Genomic DNA, 17,517 nt, shown 5'->3' on the forward strand with positions numbered 1-17,517 from the left:
AGACCTTTAACATTTTGCTCAGGAGGGTTTTTTTCCTCATTTTTTAATATTTAACATGAAACTGAATACATATATTGCTGTTTTTAATTCTCTGAAAACTACATTTTTTAAATATTTTGTTAATAAATGATGACGTCGGCTTATTTGGAGCACACAGTTCCACTACCAATTAAGCTCCATGCCTGACTTTTGACTTTTTCTCATCAAATATCTTTATTTTATATTCTAAAATATACATGAACTAATAAATACATTTTCAAATGAGAGATAAATGTTGCTTTATAAGAAATGATCTCCCTTATAAATCATGTCAGTATCCATGAAAAACACCTGAATTTAAGATTTTGATGCTTAATGGGAACATTTACCCTAACAGCTGAAAACATTAGTTAGAAAATTTAAAAAAGTCATCAAATGTAATAAGTTACTTTGATTAAGTAATTGAAATAGTTACATTACTTATTACATTATAAATAGGATAACTAGTAATCTGTAACCTATTCAATTTCCATAGTTACCTTCCCACCCCAGGTTATACATATATGACATTTATACAGGGGAGTTTTCTTAATGAGTTCATGGTGAGAACACGACTACAAACATTCAAAATCCCCCAAAAACCAAAAGTATAATTGACCACATTGAGAAGCTCACAGTGTGATTTCAATAAACACAAAACAGGAATTCACCATATATTCACTTTTATTGCTTTGCACCAATCTGCCATGACAGAAAAGTCATCATTCAAGCTAACAGCAGGATGCTATGTGCTTCACTGATGTTTTACGTGCCTGTACACCAGAACAAATGTGATGTTGGAGTGATGACGGAGGGTTAACATCTCACGACATAAAGTATATCCACCGTTTAATATAGTTCATATATCTTTAACTGAGTCTCATGTCAATGTGAAAATAGTCTTTTTCTTAAATGGGTCAAAATAAAATTATTAAATATTCTGAAATGACAAGTAGTTTTACAGCCAACTTACATTTTAATGTCAAATGGTCCATATAGATATCTATATATGTGTGTGTGTGTGTGTGTGTATGTGTGTGTAGTGGAATATAACTGTGAAACGACGCTTTACAAACACTCAATTTCAAGATTAAGATTTGTTTTGAGCCAAAATGTCAAAAAACATAATTTTGCATGTTGACAATAATACAATCATCGGACATTCACTAATTATCCAGAAGACAAGTACCTCAATACTGATTACAGAGCTTTTATGTAGTGAGCGAATACCAGAGCTGTGGCGGCAGGACACACACACACACACACACACACACACACAAACAGATTTTTAGAGTTACATTTCTTTTTGAATGGAAGATAAATTGAGTTACATCGTTTTGAGTCGGAGGCTACAGATTTCACACAGACACTGACGTAAGCCTCAGCAAGGATGAGCGGTGTACAGGAGGAGGAGGGGGAGGGGTGGGGGAGGGTCGATGGTCCGTCTTTGGCATTCGTGTGCCATGGCGTGTGTGTGTGTGTGTGTGTGTGTGTGTGTACATCTGTTCTGAACACTTATTAAATTATCGGTACAAGACTTGCACATAAAAGAGCTTCGACAAGGCACGTAAGCTATTGTCCGTAGAGTCACCGTTAGCTACACACAGACAGAGCCGATGATGAAACACACACCAACATTGTTTCACTAATTATTCTTCGCCTGGATATTAGCTATAGTTTCATGGATCCATACGATATACATATGGAATACTTATTGCTAAAACAGGACCGCACTTAGCAAAATAAGAACAACTTCATAGAATATAATAGTACTTTTTTTTTTTTTTTTTTTTTCCTTTTTACATTTACTGTAGAAATATTTTGCATAAAATGATTCGCAACGCAACACATACCAAAATTATCTTTACACCACACACACTATAACCAACAATACAGACAGTATAAAAACAGGTGCAGCTAACTGGGATCACAAATATTCTCTCTCTCTCTCTCTTTCTCTCTTTTTTTTTTCTTCTTTTCTTTTTTTTAAACTCTGCACCTGACTATATTTTATGATTTACAGCCTTTTTTTATTTTATTAAAATAGTTGTGATACCAGCGATGAAAAGGAATATACAGTGAACAGGTAATTATCACTGCCTCCTCGTGACAAAAATATTGAGTGACCACAGTCAGAAATCCTTCGGAGATTCCTGAGTTGTTTTTGACTGACATTTGAACAACAGCTCAATAGATACTGTGGGAGGAGGAGAAGTAACCTCTTCATTAATACACTATAATCCGTTTTTTAAGGTAAGAAACTATACTGGCAAAGTGCTTTACTGTACAGTACAGACTTCATATGGCCTCTGAAGTAGGTTTTACATAATGTTACAAATGAAAAAAACAAAAAAACACAGTAGACATACAATAATAACAAGAATAATAATAATAATAATAATAATAATAATGATGTTACGTCAGCACATATGAAAAGTGAGGTTTACACTGACCAATTTTTGAGCAGCAATATCAATACTGAGTTTTTTCCCCCCATAGACAGGAGAGATGACTCATAAGCTAAATCCTACCATGACATATGCAGCAGTAGTGTGGTATAGTAGTAGTAGTAGTTGCAGTTATAATAATAATAATAATAATAATAGTATTTGAATGTACCTCTGTTTTGGTTTTTGTCGTTTAATGTGCCAGACTCACTCTGAAAATACAACGAAGCTGGCACTGACAGTACCTGAATGGCTTTGAAATGAAATGAATGTGTCCTGAAAGCTGGTGTACTGTAGAGTTCAGTGAAAAAGGTCAGAAATCATCTTGACCTGAAGACAAACAGTGCAGTGTATGAGTCACAAATACCCCCCCTACCACCCACCCACCCACCCGCCCCTCAAAAAAGAAAAAGTACAGTACTGCGACCAGCTAAAAAGGAAATAATAGTAAAACTGAATTTAAAATATACACAATGGATTAAAAGAAAAGGTTTCATACACACACACAGTCCAAGATCCCTACCGGTGAGTGAGCCCCCCCCCCCCCTTCCTTTGGCATCTGTGGTTTGAAATGGGTGACGGCAAAATTTGCTCGATTGAGAGAGTTCCTAACAGTGAGGGTCAGTGGGAAGTAACAGCAGGATTCCTTCATTCCTCACAAGTGTGCGCTCTGCAGTACGTCGTGTGTGTACAAGTGCTGCACGTGTAGGACTTCGAGACTTTGGGGAGGAGGAGGAGGAAGGAGGGGGGTGGGGGGGGGGGTTGTGAGCTCGCCGCCTGCTTCCCTGAAGAAGTGGGAGAGTGCTCCAGGCAGGTTGTGCTGTTCCAGTTTCATGCCCCCATCCCCCTTTTTGCCCGTCAGCGGGGGGTAAAGTGTTGTGTGGGACAGCGGTTAGGTGAGGAGGGAAAAGAAGCGCCCCCTCCTCTTTTAAATCACAGGAAGGTCTCCGTTGTGGATACTCCTCCCGGTGAATCTGGGCTGACGTCGACTCTAACACAGGCCACCTTCTCCTGGCTGTCGCACACACACACAGACGGAGGGAGACAAGATGAGCTCTTTGTGCAGATGTGATCATGTGTTAACGGTGGAAAGCAACTGTGAGAATGTTGAGGAGTGACGGGGCTCCATTTATAATCATCTAAAAACATTTCTACCACCTGCAGTACACTCTGTTGATGAAGACGCTCATGTGACCACTGTGTTAAAATATGCAGCTCATAATTAAGACAATTTTAGACACAATTTGTCAAGTTAAGCTAACATTTTAGCTTGTACAGTTTTATCTCTGCTTGTACAGATTTAGACTCTAGACCAGTGGTCGCCAACCCTGCATGTTTTAGGTATCGCTCCACTCTTACACACCTGATTCTAATTACTAACTTGTTATCAAACCCTTAGACGAGCTTCAGCTGCTTGATAACGAGTTCATTATTACAATCAGGTGTGTTAGAGTGGTGGAGAAACCTGCAGAAACATGCAGAGCACTAGTTCTCCAGCAGCAGGGTTGGAGATCTCTAGACTTCCACTTAAAATGCCCAAACCAACTTTAGCTATGTGATTAACCCTCGGGATGTTTTATAGCACTACAGATTATATTCAAAAGCCTGCATTAAAAAGGACAGTTCACTCTATCAAAAACATATTTTTCCTCTTATCTGTTTCCAACTAGATTGTTTTAATGCAAGTTTTGGAGATATCAGCTGTAGAGATGTTTGTCTTGAATAAAATAGAAGTGGATGGTGTTTAGATTGTGGTGCTAAAAGTGGCAAAAAACTACTTTCAAAAAACTAAAAAGCTAATGTCTGATGCTGCAGCCAGCTGTGGACAACAGTACTCATGTTTCTGTGGAATCCCAGATACATTCAGTGACATTAATATAAGATTCAGACATTAATCTAACATGTTTCAGAGCTTGCCTGAGTCATTCTCATATTATAGTAAAAGAAGCAAAATACATGAAAGTTGCAAAGCTGGAAACGGCTCTGCTTACAAGCCAGAAGCAAAGCAAGAGTCTGAAGTCTCTGAAGTCTCTGAACTCTTCTCTGACTCATTCAGTATTGACCGTGTGCAGCGGACCAGTGACACACTGTCAGCTCTAAGCCCGTCACGCACACACACACACACAGTCTCAGTGGAGAGCCGTTAGCTGTCATATACTGAAGCTCTCCTTTAATGACCCTGCCATCTTTTATCTTCAATGTCCATGTTTAGATTTTAGACATTAGTACAGGAATGGACCCTTTAAGGAGAAATGCTTGATTTTGCATTAATTCTTGCTCTTGCTGGAGGGACTGGCCTTTACTCATAGTTGGTAAAGTTTTAGCACTTTGAGCACCACAAGCTGAGTGCTTTCCTGTTCCAAATGTATTCAAGAGAAGGAAAACTCACATTAAAACAACCTAAATGGATAAATAGCACCATGTTTAACCCTCGTGTCGTCCTCCCGGGTCAAATTGACCCCGTCTGTTTTGACTGTTCCTTCTTTCCTTCCTTCCGTCTGTCCTTCCTTCCTTCCTTCCTCCCTCCCTCCCTCCCTCCTTCCTTCTTTCCTTCCCTCTTCCTCTCCTCCCTTCCTTCCTTCTTCCTCTCCTAACTTCCTTCCTTCTTTCCTTTCCTCCCTTCCTTCCTCCTTTCCTTTCCTCCCTTCCTTCCTTCCCCCCTCATTTCCTTCCTTCTTCCCTTCCATCCTTTCCTCCCTTCTTCTTCCCTTCCTTCCTTCTTCTTCCTCCCTCCTTTCCTCCCTTCTTCATCCCTTCCTTCCTTGACACGAGGACAACAGGAGGGTTAAGAGGAAAATTATGTATTTTAGTTGGAACTGTTCCTTTAAATATTAGATTGATAGTAGCTTCACTATATTTCTATTTTTATTGTAGTATAAAAATAAGATTGATATAGAAAAAGTAGGAGTAACAAAGGATAGGATAGGTCTTTTTTGGAGGGGGGGTTATTATATTCAAACTACTCAAATAATATTAAAAGGTGATATAATTGGGGGGGCAGAGACTCTTGAAAACTGCAGGTAATGGCATAGCTACCTTCCGCTACGTTTCACAGGTTGGGCACACAAGTCTGCACTCGAGTTCACCGCTTTCCACACCGCGCTTTTGGCCATTTCATCAGAGATATTTACAACCAAGGGGTCAGAATCAGAACTGCATGCCAAAAAAAAAAAAAAAAAAAGATGCATACAAACGCACACACACGCACGCACACACACACATACACACAACAGAAACACAAAGAGAAGACAGGCATGTAGACATCAAAATCAGCAGGAGTGCAGGACAGTTCAAAACGAGCACGACACACAAACATGCAGATAAATTAGAGATCCAAAACAAACTCATGGCACAAAATAGGCGACCGGACGGGGCCACATACAGTCAATGCTCCATGTTAACAAGTATGAAGACATTTTAGGCAAGTTATTGTGAGCTGATTGAGTACACATTACTGGTTAGTTAGACAAGGACAAACATTTTAATACAGACAATAAATCCTTAAATAAAACCCCAAAATAAAACCAAACACAACCCACAAAGCAGTAGTGTAGCAGTGTTTCTTTTCTTTTTTTTCTTTTTTTTTTAAAATAGCTGATAACTGACAGTCTTAGCCATGCGCTAACTGTCTGCGTATCAGTGCGAAAGGAGGGTTAGCTTGATGGGTTTTTTTTTTTTTTTTGCATCAGACACACAACCCTGCTACCTCGTCTTCCATTGGGAGGCTTTGCTTCACTAGTCCTATTGTGTATGATCTGTTCGAAACGGACATAATAATGACACACAGCTGACCACCAGCGTCACCGTTACCAGTACAAGTTGTAAATGACAACATGGTACATCTGAAAAATGGGTTTAAAAAGCTGTTCTGACTTCTCTGATTCATCTAAGGCGCTGTAAAAGCCATTGGTTAGGAAGCAAATACAACCTTATGGAGACTGTTTATATTAACTGTGCACCATAAATTATGTTAAGGCATGATAACAATGTGAATTTTGGTGTCATATATAATAATTAAAAATAAAATAAATAACACTCGTAGCCTCACTAAGCCCTTACAATAAACTTCTGCTTTTGAAACCCCCAAACTGGGGATCAAAGAGTGCTTTTTATGAGGAGCACGACTCACCTTCCTGAGAGTGTTTTCACTGGGATGGCGAGCCTGTTTGATTCTTCGTAGTTGACCTTCATTCCCAGCTTCCCTCCTTCCTGCAGCCTGGACTCTTGTTCCTGAATGGAAACAGTATTAAAAAAGGCAAAAAAATCACACAATAGCTTTGACTGCAGAGATGTGTTATATAGTGGTAAAACACTTTTTTCACACATGCTCACATAAAATAAAGTAATATGAGTTTCCTGTAGCCGCCCTTGCCTATTTAAATTTGTTACATTTTCCCTTTTTATAACAACACACACAGGCAACAACTTCCTCTGAGGAACTTCCATATATTGTAATTAAGACCCAACACCAATGTGAGCCCCTCCACTATTTTATACACCCAGACCTGCTTCTTCTTTTTATTTTTTATTGTAGCATTAACACACTGAATTTCACTAACTGCTGTAGCTACTGAGATTATCAGACTGAGAGTGAGATTTGTGTGATTTATTAAGCTTAATGATATCCTAATGGGAGAATTTTGATTGTAAATTGTTAATATTTTCGGTTCAGGTACAAATTGAACAAATTCACATAAAGATAAATCCAGAATGAAAATGGTAAGGTTTGGTTTCTGATGTGACATAGTGAGGATTTTATAAATACCACAATGTTGAACAAACACTATGGAAAAAAAGCTTTTGGTTCTTGTCATTTGAGTTCATTTAATTTTCTTCATATTCTCCAATTTAAAAAGTTAACCTTGGGTTCTTGCAGCACAAAACCATCATAAAAAGGCTGCTACCTAAAACCTACATTTCTCTAATGTGCCTACTTCTTCCACGATTAGAAAAAACAAGACATAATAATAATTTTACCATCTTTTCTCGTGCTTTCTTTTTCTTGTCATCCTCTTTCTTCTTCTTGCTTTCTGGTATCAAGTCATCCAGCCAGCTCAACTCTCTCTTCGTGAAGAAAAAGTCCAAAAGCTTTCGGATAAAGACCAGCGCCAGAACCTGCAAAGACAAAAACAGTTTTAAAGTGAATCTGTCATTTCACATGTCAACATCACAAAATATATTTATAGTAAATAATTATTAATAATAAATCTGTAGAAGCAGAGTAGAGGTTTCTGGTGCAACTTCACAGTGGATGGAAAGGGAAAAAAAGTCTAAAAAGGTCAAAGCTCCAGCAACACTTTCATCATAACACACATTACAAAAACTATTTAAATAGTGTTGTTAAAAAGCAATTATGTGCCTCCAGACATGTACCAGTCAATGGGGCATCTACCAAGATGGGTTGGGTCTATGGTCATGTGACTTCAGGCCAATCATTATCCCAGATAGGCAGGTAGGTAAGAGGTATCTCCAATAAATGACATTGGTGACACTGTATTTGGTCCATAAACCAGGAAAGTGCAATTGAAGGGCAGTAAAGTGGTTAAAATTTAAACTGTACCTGTTTGATATGCAATATTTAACTTACATGTATACATAAATATATACATACATACACACACATACACATACATGTATACAAGTGCTGAATGTGGGAAGAGTAAAAAATACAATAATATAGAACCTAAATTAATAATAATTCTGCAAAATAAAGGAGAAAATGATGATAAATGTGGATTATGAAACATGATTATATTACAGCTTAAAATCTACTGTGGTGTGACTTTTAACTGGAGTACATCTTGAGTAGGTAGTTGCATGTAGATGTGTAGTTAAGTGTCCAAAACAACCCAAACTATCAGTGAGATTTGAGCTCATCATTACCATCATGGGGAACACGACCGCTGCAGCGGAGACCTTGATGACCCAGAGCACCACCAGACAGGTGAGCTGCACCAGGGTGAAGATATGGACCTTCCACAGCGGCACGTAGCGCAGATAAATCAGATCTGGCTGGTGCTTGGCAGGCATACCAAACAGTTTGATTCTGTCAAAGAACTGCAGAGAAAACGAGAGCAAAGAAGCTCAGTGAGGGAGTTTTAAAAAATGCAAGGGGTGATGAGGAAAAAGGGAGGAGGGGAGGGGGCTCAATACATTATTCAGAAAAGGAAACACATTAAAAGGCTTTCACGGATTCTGAATTACGATCAAAGCTTTGAAACTACGAGGGGCAAACTTATCTTAACAGCTCGTGACTGCTGCTCTGTTAAGAATATTAGAAGTATGTTATCTTTAAGGAGCAGCAGAACTGAGTCTTACTTGAATGCCTTTTAGAGATGAGACTCCCATGTAGAGAAAGACTCCATACAGCACCGGCATAGGAATAAACTGTAAAGAGCAGAAGAGAACCGACAGAGTATTAAAAACAGTATAAAAGATTGAATTTGCAGTACAGTACGTTTCACCAGGATGCATTAAAGTAGGGAGACTTCTGCAGAAAATCTGTAATATATTAAATTCATCACAATGCACACAAGAAAACCAGCATGGCATGAGTGTTGTTTTTCCTTGCTCTCACCTTGAGTGCTGAGGTCATGAAAACTGAACAACCCATGAGGACGAAGATCATGAATCCGGTGACCCGCTGCTCACGGATGCCCAGAAACTTGGGCTGCTCTCCTGGAGCGGAGCAGCCGGACTCCACTTTCAGGCTGTTGACGTGGGAGATGGAGAGGACGGTTGCAGCTACAAACCACGGCAGGCCCATAATGGAGCAGACACCCAGCATTATTGCTACTATTAGCAAATCCAGGTGATAGCCACAGCCTTTCTGTAGGATGCACAGGAGGGAGACGAGGAACACAGTTTTGAAAGCTTTCGACACAGTGATGAGTTTTCTCCTGGGAAGCAAATGTACTCCTAAAATAAAAAGTGTATGGCAAAAAACCTTGAATTTACAATATGGGGTTGGATTTATTTTTAATGTGGAGTGCTGAGGCATAAAAAATACCTAAGAGAAAAAAAGCTGAAAGCATTGGTCAAAGCATTTCTGTGAGATTAACAAAGCGGAAGGACAGAAGAGAGAAAATGTTTGATTCGACTATAATTAAGTGCGACAGACAAGGAGCGTGATGAGTGGTGAGAGATGAGTGAGCTAAAGAGGATTAGAGGAGTGTAGAGAGAGAGGAGAAGGGAGGGCTCAGATAGAAAGAGAGCAAAGTGGAGGCGGCACAAATTAGTAGATAAAAAAAACACAAAACAGGCAGATTGGTGGTCGGATGTCAGGGATGCAGGATTTAGCACATTTTGCAAAGCCATTCTTTTTTTTTTTTAATTCAATAACGTTACTGACACTTTGCTGAGCTTGTAGCATGAGCTTTAGCACAGTTAATTCCAGTTAAACACAAGTTTACACCGACATGTTGAGTCATGCAGTTTGGGGTATTTTTCCATTGTTCTTTGTACGTGAACAAAGACATGAAAATCAGCTCCCATGAAGCCGATATTAATTCTTACCTCTACTTCCTCTAATTATCATAATACATGACTTAAAACCTTAATTAAAGCTTCATTCAAAATATATTAATTACATATGGATTTTAAAATGAACGATGACAGAACATGATCAAGTTTTAACACCACTAAGAGAAAATAAGCACGGGTTTGAACCTTGAGCTTGTGCTCTTTGCGGTTGATGATGACGGCAGTGATCTGTTGGTCCATGAAGATTAGGATGGTGCAGAGCAGGGCAGGAAGTGCTGCCACCAGCAGCGTCCACCAGGGATTTCCTCCTAAAGGGTCTATCAGCCAGCCTCGGTTCTTTGAAGTCGGCTGCAGGGAAAAGACAAAATCATTATATAAATATTTGATCATGTGAAATTCAGAACTTTGCCTAATATAGTAAACTTTCTGTGGACATAATTATGTTTGATATCATTTTAACATCTATATCAGGGCATTTTTGGATTAAATACTTTATATGGTGCATTACATTTGGATAAACTCGCTGACTGTGATTCCCCTCCATGTGATCTGATCATCCACGCTTATAAATAGACAGACATGTTGGAATAGATGCCTACCTCAAAGCGGTCGGGGACATTGAGTTTAGGAGAGGGGATTCCCATTAGATAGTCCACCAACACCATGACCATGATGGTTATAAACACGGCAAAGTCACTGATGGTGGACCGCACCTACACACACACACACACAGAACAGAAACAACAACACAGGTATATTTATTCATCTATTTAAGGAGTTTAACTGAGCACACACACACACAGTCTCTTTGTTGTTTCAAGTTAATTCTCAAACACACAATCATAGTTTTTACAGGTTGTCATTGTCAAAATCCACCAAAATAATAATTACATTAGTGTCAACAATAAAAGCATAACAATTCAGACAATAGCAACACCTGCCTACACAGACCACCATGTGATAACAGAGGGGCTGCTGCTGTGTGGGAGGATGTGGGAGGATCTTGTCTTTCTGTACAGGAGACAACTCCTGCATATTAAACATCTACTTAATGGGAGAGGCTTTTAGCTAAATCTATACATTAGAAAAAAGAAAAAAAAAACTACTCAGATGTGAATTTACTGATATTCACATATTTAACCAGTAATATAAAACATTACTGTCACATGTCATGTCATCTCACCTTAGTGGGGAAGTATCTCTCTGTTTTGAACTGCTTGAGGAAGGCCGACAAGAAGAAGGTGGTGAAGAAGAGGATGATGGACCAGAAGAGAACATCTGGGATGTAGGGACCATGATCACTGCAGGCCGAACCCACGAACTCTCCCTTGAGCATTTTACACATCTAGGAAAAAAAAGTATTAGAGTATTAGATTCACGTTGTAACACTATAAACTTTGATAAGCTGTGCCAGCGCTGACAGAATCAGGTTTTATTTGGCAGCCTAGGAAGTTGTTGCATTCGTATTTATGTATCTGGCTACATTTGCATGAATCAGTGAGCGAGTGTGACTGTAAGAGTGTCTGTACAAAGTAGGATACTGGCTGATGGTGTGTGTGTGTGTGTGTGTGTGTTTTCTTACACATCATTTAAATACTAGTACAGTGCCAGTTCAACCTGTGCCAGTTTGGAACGGGCTGATCGCTTGGCCTCCACTATTGCAGCTTGAACGCATAGTAAAGTAAATACTGTTGATGTTGGGTATGAATTGAGTATATACACTAACTACAGGAAAGACACTAACATTTGATTATATACAAATGTTAAATACGGTCATTTCAAGTATAATGAGAGCTATATTTAAAAACAAAATACATAACAGAGAGCTTTTGCAAAGATGTGCATCCTAAAATAAAGTGGACTGTTGATATTGGGCTTGTAGATTGATTATTTTCTGTGGCTTCAGTTTGGATAATTTTGAGTTTGTATATTTGCTCAAAAGATTAGTGCTTATATGAGAAGACATGCTGGTCTTGAACCGTCTGTGTGAAGCAGTGTCCATTCTTGATGTAAAAGCTATTTTCACTGTCTTCTTTTCTCTTTTTAGAGCACATTATGTGTAAAAACGGTCGAATGAGTGTTCACTGTATGTCCTCCCCTCGTCTCCCTCACCGAAACATTGAGGTTGCTCCACGGGATTGTGTCTGGGCTGTATCCTGTCCGGTTCCACTTCTCCTTCAGCTCATCTGTGGCATTGAATGGTGGAGAGCACTGACAGCTGGGGACAAGAAAATACATCTATGTTAAACAGCATGTATCTAATTATGAATTCTGATCTGAGGTTCATTTTTTAAGTTAATTTAAAACACAACCTGGCATCAGTTGTTTTATATGTGTTTTATAAGGAGGTAGTTTCATCTCTCCTCCGGGGGAGAAATCTGCTGGGAACTCCTCGAGTCACTACAATTATTGTCTTTACCAATGAAACCAGTGTGTTGTTATTGGGATTTATTTGTGTATGAAATATATGATTAGATGTGGATCTATTTGAATGTGTAATATACAATTAAATGCAACCCTTTGATATTTGACATTATGACAATGTATTTAAAATAGAGTGTGTTAGCTCTGACTAACTTTAAGAGCATTAATGCTTCTCTGGTAAAATAATAAATAATATTTTTTTAAACCCTAAATAATGATTTAATTGAATAAAATTCAATATTAGATAAATAAATATTCATAATTAATCTTAATATATTGATGTTCTGAGCATAATCACAGTTAAAGATGTTGGCTTTGTGCAAAAACTTCCAGATAAGATTAAAATCCAAATCTTGGATATTTGTTGAATCGTGTTATAATCCAAGTTGTTTTGTACAAAAGACAAATTACCGTAGATGTTTAAAGGCTCAAACAGGCTGCTTACTGTTCGCTTTAATGGAGGTAATCAGCTCTGCCTGAAGTAATACTGGCGATTAAGGAGTTTAATTTAATTCCTCTATCTCTTTTACAGTGAATTTAACTGGAATCTCAGTACTTACGAATACAACGTCAGGTTATCCAAGTTGTTGTGGATGTTGACGGGATAGTGTTCTCCCAGGTGGAAGATCTTCTCTAGAGCCTCATAGATGAAGATGATGCAGATGAGTGCAGCGAAGGCCTCCTCTGTGAACCGGGTGATGTAGCAGACCAGCGAGCTAGCATCTGTAGCCACCAGGATAATACACAGGAAGGCCGTCCACAGACCGATGCTGGTCCGCAGCGACAGGTAGGACAAGCCGTAGTCCCTGGGGAGGTGAGAAACAGTAGACATGGAGCAGAGTATATAGACATAGATGCCTTCACCTGTACATGCACATTAGGGCTAATTAGCTAATTAATGTGTATGACTAGTTAGTCTATGTTATTGTAAATGTTGTATCATGTCATAGCAAAAGTAAGTTAGCTCTATATTTTTATTCTGGGACTGATTTATGAAGTCCCTCAGTTCAGCCTCTGTCTGAAACAGGCCGTTTTAGCTCCTGTCTCTTTAAGGCCTCTGTCCCAATGTGCTTGTTCTGTTCTGATTGGCCAGTTTCAGCAAGGGGCAGCTGTGTTAAGTTACTCCTGATGAAAACCAACATTTCCTGCTTTACTTCTTCATAATAAAATCACTAAATAACAAAAGACTTTTATTGTGAAAAACCTATAGGAAATTAAACATGTTCACTGAACTAGATTACAGTTTCAATGAAGCAACAAATTACATAAATCTGATCGGCTTGTTGAATCATATGAGTTAAAAACAGCCCACATCAAACTGAGTGGGTGGTCTTGTATATCAGTAGGCATCCCAAAGACCCAACTAACCATGTACAAGCATTGAAAAAGTGAGTTTTCCATAGTATCGCCCCTATAACTTACGTGCAAAACTTGAAGAGGATCTTCTCAAACACTAAAACGGGCCCTGTGCTGCCAAGAATAGTGAGGGGCTGGCCTGCGAAGAGGGAGTACGCCACTCCTGTCATTGATGCCCCGAATAGAGACTCTATGGCACTCTGTAGAGAGAAAGGAGAGGGAGGGAGTGAGGGAATGAGAAAGGGAGAATAGGGAAGGTGAATCCACACAAAGGAGGATAGACAGGGTAAGGCTGAAGGAGAGAAGAGAAAGATGAGGAAGAGACCCCCGACGAGAACACAGAGAGTTTTGATTAAAGAGACATTCTGTGTTGCGTCTGAGAGACTAGATAAACTATTTAAATGTTTCCACCCTGCTGACTTGTCCGAAGCCATATCTCTGTGTGGCCCTCGCCTGCTGAGTTTACTTAGACACATCACACACACCAGCACACAGTCTGCGCCTATGCCAACAGTCCCTAGCCTAGTAAGGACATCTAGGTAACAAGCAGAGAGAAACAGACACACAGAGAGATAGAGAGAGAGAGAGAGAGAGGGAGCGATAAAAAGAGAGACACTATATCAAATAGTTTGCAGTGTGAAAACAGATTAGAGCAAGGCAGACTGAATAATCATCACAATATACTTTGGACAGTAAGACCTCACAGCACTACATCTACACAAATGAGCACTAGTACAGGGAACCAGGGGTGAAAACTTACGGTGACTTTTCTTGACACAGTAAAATGACCTGTTTTACATGACACGATGATTAGAGGAAGACAGAACACGTTTCTTATTTGAGAGACAGATTAGTGATGGGTATGACTGAGACGGACTGTAAGGAGATCTTCACAGCTGCTACAGTCCTCATATTGTGTGACTTAAAATTGACGTTTTGTAACATCAGCTGATAAAACGAGCAGCACCGCAGCATTTTACACATTGCGCCGCTAATATCACCTGTTTAGTTGGAGCCGTTCATTTACTATGAGCCGGTTAGCCTGAAACTTGTTGCTATAGTAACGTCACAGTTACCTGTCTGAGGATTAACGTTGTTCATGCTAACATATGGCGCTGTTTTCATAAGTCTTTTCGGGCTTCGCTGCTTTTTTTCTAAGCAGGCTCTGCCTCAGATGATGTAGATTTATGTTTTAACCAGCAGTCTGTGTGTGTTTCCTTAAACTTAATATCGCTGTTAGCGTGTCTGTGTTATGCTAGCGACAGGTGTGTTCAGGGTCGAAGTCAGACAGTCGGACACAGCGGTTCCGGCCCGCTGCAGACGTTGGTTGAACATTAATACATCGCTGTAAATGCATGCCTGAATTTCCCACATTATAAGTGTTGGATTTGCGGGAATCAATTAAATTGTAAGCAATACCCGCAATCCCGCGCTGAAATTCAGGCCCTGTATTGTGTGTGAAAGCAGTGGCGCAAAAAGTGGGTATGCACTATATGCGGCGCATAGGGGCGCCACAATGGAGGGGGCGCCAAAGCGATGGGGGTAAAATTATTTCGAGTCGCATTTTCTGTATTTAACAGCGTTTGTGCATGTGTAGTAAATGATATGATCAATAACAGAGGCACGTCACTGATTAGGCGCCCCTCCGCCTCCCTCCCCTGCCCCTCCGATAATCGCCTCCCCTCCGGGGAGAGAGGTGAAAGCACCGGAGCGCCTCTCCACACTATAGGCGCGCCGGTGCGCGCCCCCTCGAGCACGCGCTAGAGCAGGAGTGTTTTCATTTGAATCGTGTTGTCATTTGATGACAGGGACCTCATGACATGGAGAGACAAAAAATAAAGCTCTCGGGGGCACAAAACAGAAAACGGAAGAGGGAGAAAGAGAAAGATTTTGCAGGGATGAAAAAAAGCTTTTCAAAGTGGTTGAAAGACAGTAGGTAAGTTATGTCAGTGTATCAAGAGGAGGCTTATAAATATTCAGGTTAGCTAAAGCTACTACTAGTAAAACAACAGGTTAGCTAAAGCTACTAATAGTAAAACAACAGGTTACTGTTGTCTGATCAGTATTTACAATACAACAGATCATGACAAGGAAAATAAAGGAACTGGTTTGTGGTTATTTTGTTGTTCAGACAGTTATCTTTTTTTTTTTAACTAGATGGTGAATCATAAAACAGATAAATTATAGAACTTGGGAGTGATACACTTGAGTTTAATGTCTTCACTCGGATATAACACTACAGTGCTGTTGTGATGTATCTGATAAGTCAGATCAGATGCAGCGTCCAATCAGTAACTGATATCCAATAAGGATATCAGTTACAATTAAAATTTCATATTTTTATATGTGGTTTGACTGCTTGCTGTATTTTTGAAACCTCCTTAACACAAAGTTCATGTCATTCAGGTGTGAGGATGGAGAGAAAGAATCAGGACACACATCTGAGCTCGCGATGCTCACTAGGGGCACTATAGTAAATCTCATGACTGTCTTAAAACTCATAATGTCGTCTTAACCCTTAAAGGGGCATTTCACTCAAATCATACAAATAATACAAACACAAATAATACTAATACAATAACATAAAGTGACTGAAATTACAGCTGAGTTACATAACCATTAAAAAAAAATTCAGGCGAGGGTGCCAGGTGGGGGGGGGGGGGGGGGCGCCTGAAATGTATCTGCATACCCCTCAGAAAGTAGGTAGTTGCGCCCCTGTGTGAAAGTTACAAAGTTTGAACTTAAATATATGTTGAATGTCATTTTAGAGAGCGCTGGTGTTGCTGACAGTAGTTTGGGGGTAAACATGGCAGGGTCATATATTATAAATTACTACATTATATCAGATCAGAAGAAATTAATATCCTCACATATGACAATCAAAATGTACTCTGCCCTGTATGGTTCATTTCATTCAATGCAGCTCTACCAGGGATTAAGGATTTTGATTCCTCCCTGCTGGGCTTCCCGACAAGCACCAGTCCTGACTTCTAAGTGGGGATTGGTCTGACTCACTATGTTGCCTTTGGTCGCCTCCCCAAGAAGACCTCCGAAAGTGATGACGGGGGACATGCAGGCACAATAGAGAAAGAGGATGGAGGCTAGACACTGCAGGCTGAAGGAGTCTTTGATGTCGCTCCAATAAAACGGAGCCTTCCTCTTGATGTCCAGGACCAGACCTCCAAATATCCTGGAAGAGAAGAGAGGAAGATTTTTTAAATGGAGCTGAAACTATTAGATGTAAACGAGTGATTCAAATACAGTTTTCTGTCAATTAAGAGACGGAATGATTCATCAGGAAGTTTAAAAAGAAAGATAATCATTAGCTGCAGCACTGATGTTCACTAGAGAGCAATAACAGTATTTCATATATACTGCTAATTTCAGTTCATTCTAGTTTATTGTTTTTTTTTATTGCTTTTGTATGTATTATTTATTGTTCTTTATTCTTTTATTGATGCTATTGATGCTTTTTTATTATCCACTTTGCTGCTGTTATATTAAAAATTTCCCCATCATGGGACTAATAAAGGAAAGTCTTATCTTAATTTTAATGTTCGAACTTTAAAGTAGTATTAGTGCACAACAACATCACAGAACAAATTTATTAATACATAAATGAGTCCATTAGGAAATGAGTCAAGTGAGCTTCTAATCTTCGTCACATACACTCCTTTAATATGAAGCCAGAATTTTAAATAATACTTTTAAAAACAATGAAAGCTTTCTGTTAATGGCGACAAACATTTATTAAATCTCTGGTTGGCTTGACTCAGAGATCAGAGCGGGT

At 39.3% G+C, this 17,517-nt stretch overlaps 1 protein-coding gene across 1 annotated transcript in view; it reads right to left on the reverse strand.

The window, feature by feature from the left end:
* Positions 1–3,229: 3,229 nt before the first annotated feature.
* The window catches only part of LOC128373648 (sodium bicarbonate cotransporter 3-like), a 48,310-nt gene continuing 34,022 nt past the window's right edge, over positions 3,230–17,517 (reverse strand). The window contains exons 13-26 of the mRNA XM_053333783.1: positions 16,743–16,917; positions 13,794–13,927; positions 12,932–13,177; positions 12,060–12,165; positions 11,131–11,292; positions 10,547–10,660; positions 10,134–10,295; positions 9,043–9,294; positions 8,784–8,852; positions 8,349–8,522; positions 7,443–7,580; positions 6,595–6,695; positions 5,502–5,618; positions 3,230–3,480 (exon numbers count right to left, since the gene is read on the reverse strand). Coding sequence (XP_053189758.1) covers positions 3,399–3,480; positions 5,502–5,618; positions 6,595–6,695; positions 7,443–7,580; positions 8,349–8,522; positions 8,784–8,852; positions 9,043–9,294; positions 10,134–10,295; positions 10,547–10,660; positions 11,131–11,292; positions 12,060–12,165; positions 12,932–13,177; positions 13,794–13,927; positions 16,743–16,917 — 2,032 coding nt within the window. The 3' untranslated portion in view covers positions 3,230–3,398. The remainder of the gene's footprint in view (positions 3,481–5,501; positions 5,619–6,594; positions 6,696–7,442; positions 7,581–8,348; positions 8,523–8,783; positions 8,853–9,042; positions 9,295–10,133; positions 10,296–10,546; positions 10,661–11,130; positions 11,293–12,059; positions 12,166–12,931; positions 13,178–13,793; positions 13,928–16,742; positions 16,918–17,517) is intronic.

This window comes from Scomber japonicus, chromosome 15 (genome assembly GCF_027409825.1).
Source record: "Scomber japonicus isolate fScoJap1 chromosome 15, fScoJap1.pri, whole genome shotgun sequence".
NCBI classification, from domain to species: domain Eukaryota; kingdom Metazoa; phylum Chordata; class Actinopteri; order Scombriformes; family Scombridae; genus Scomber; species Scomber japonicus.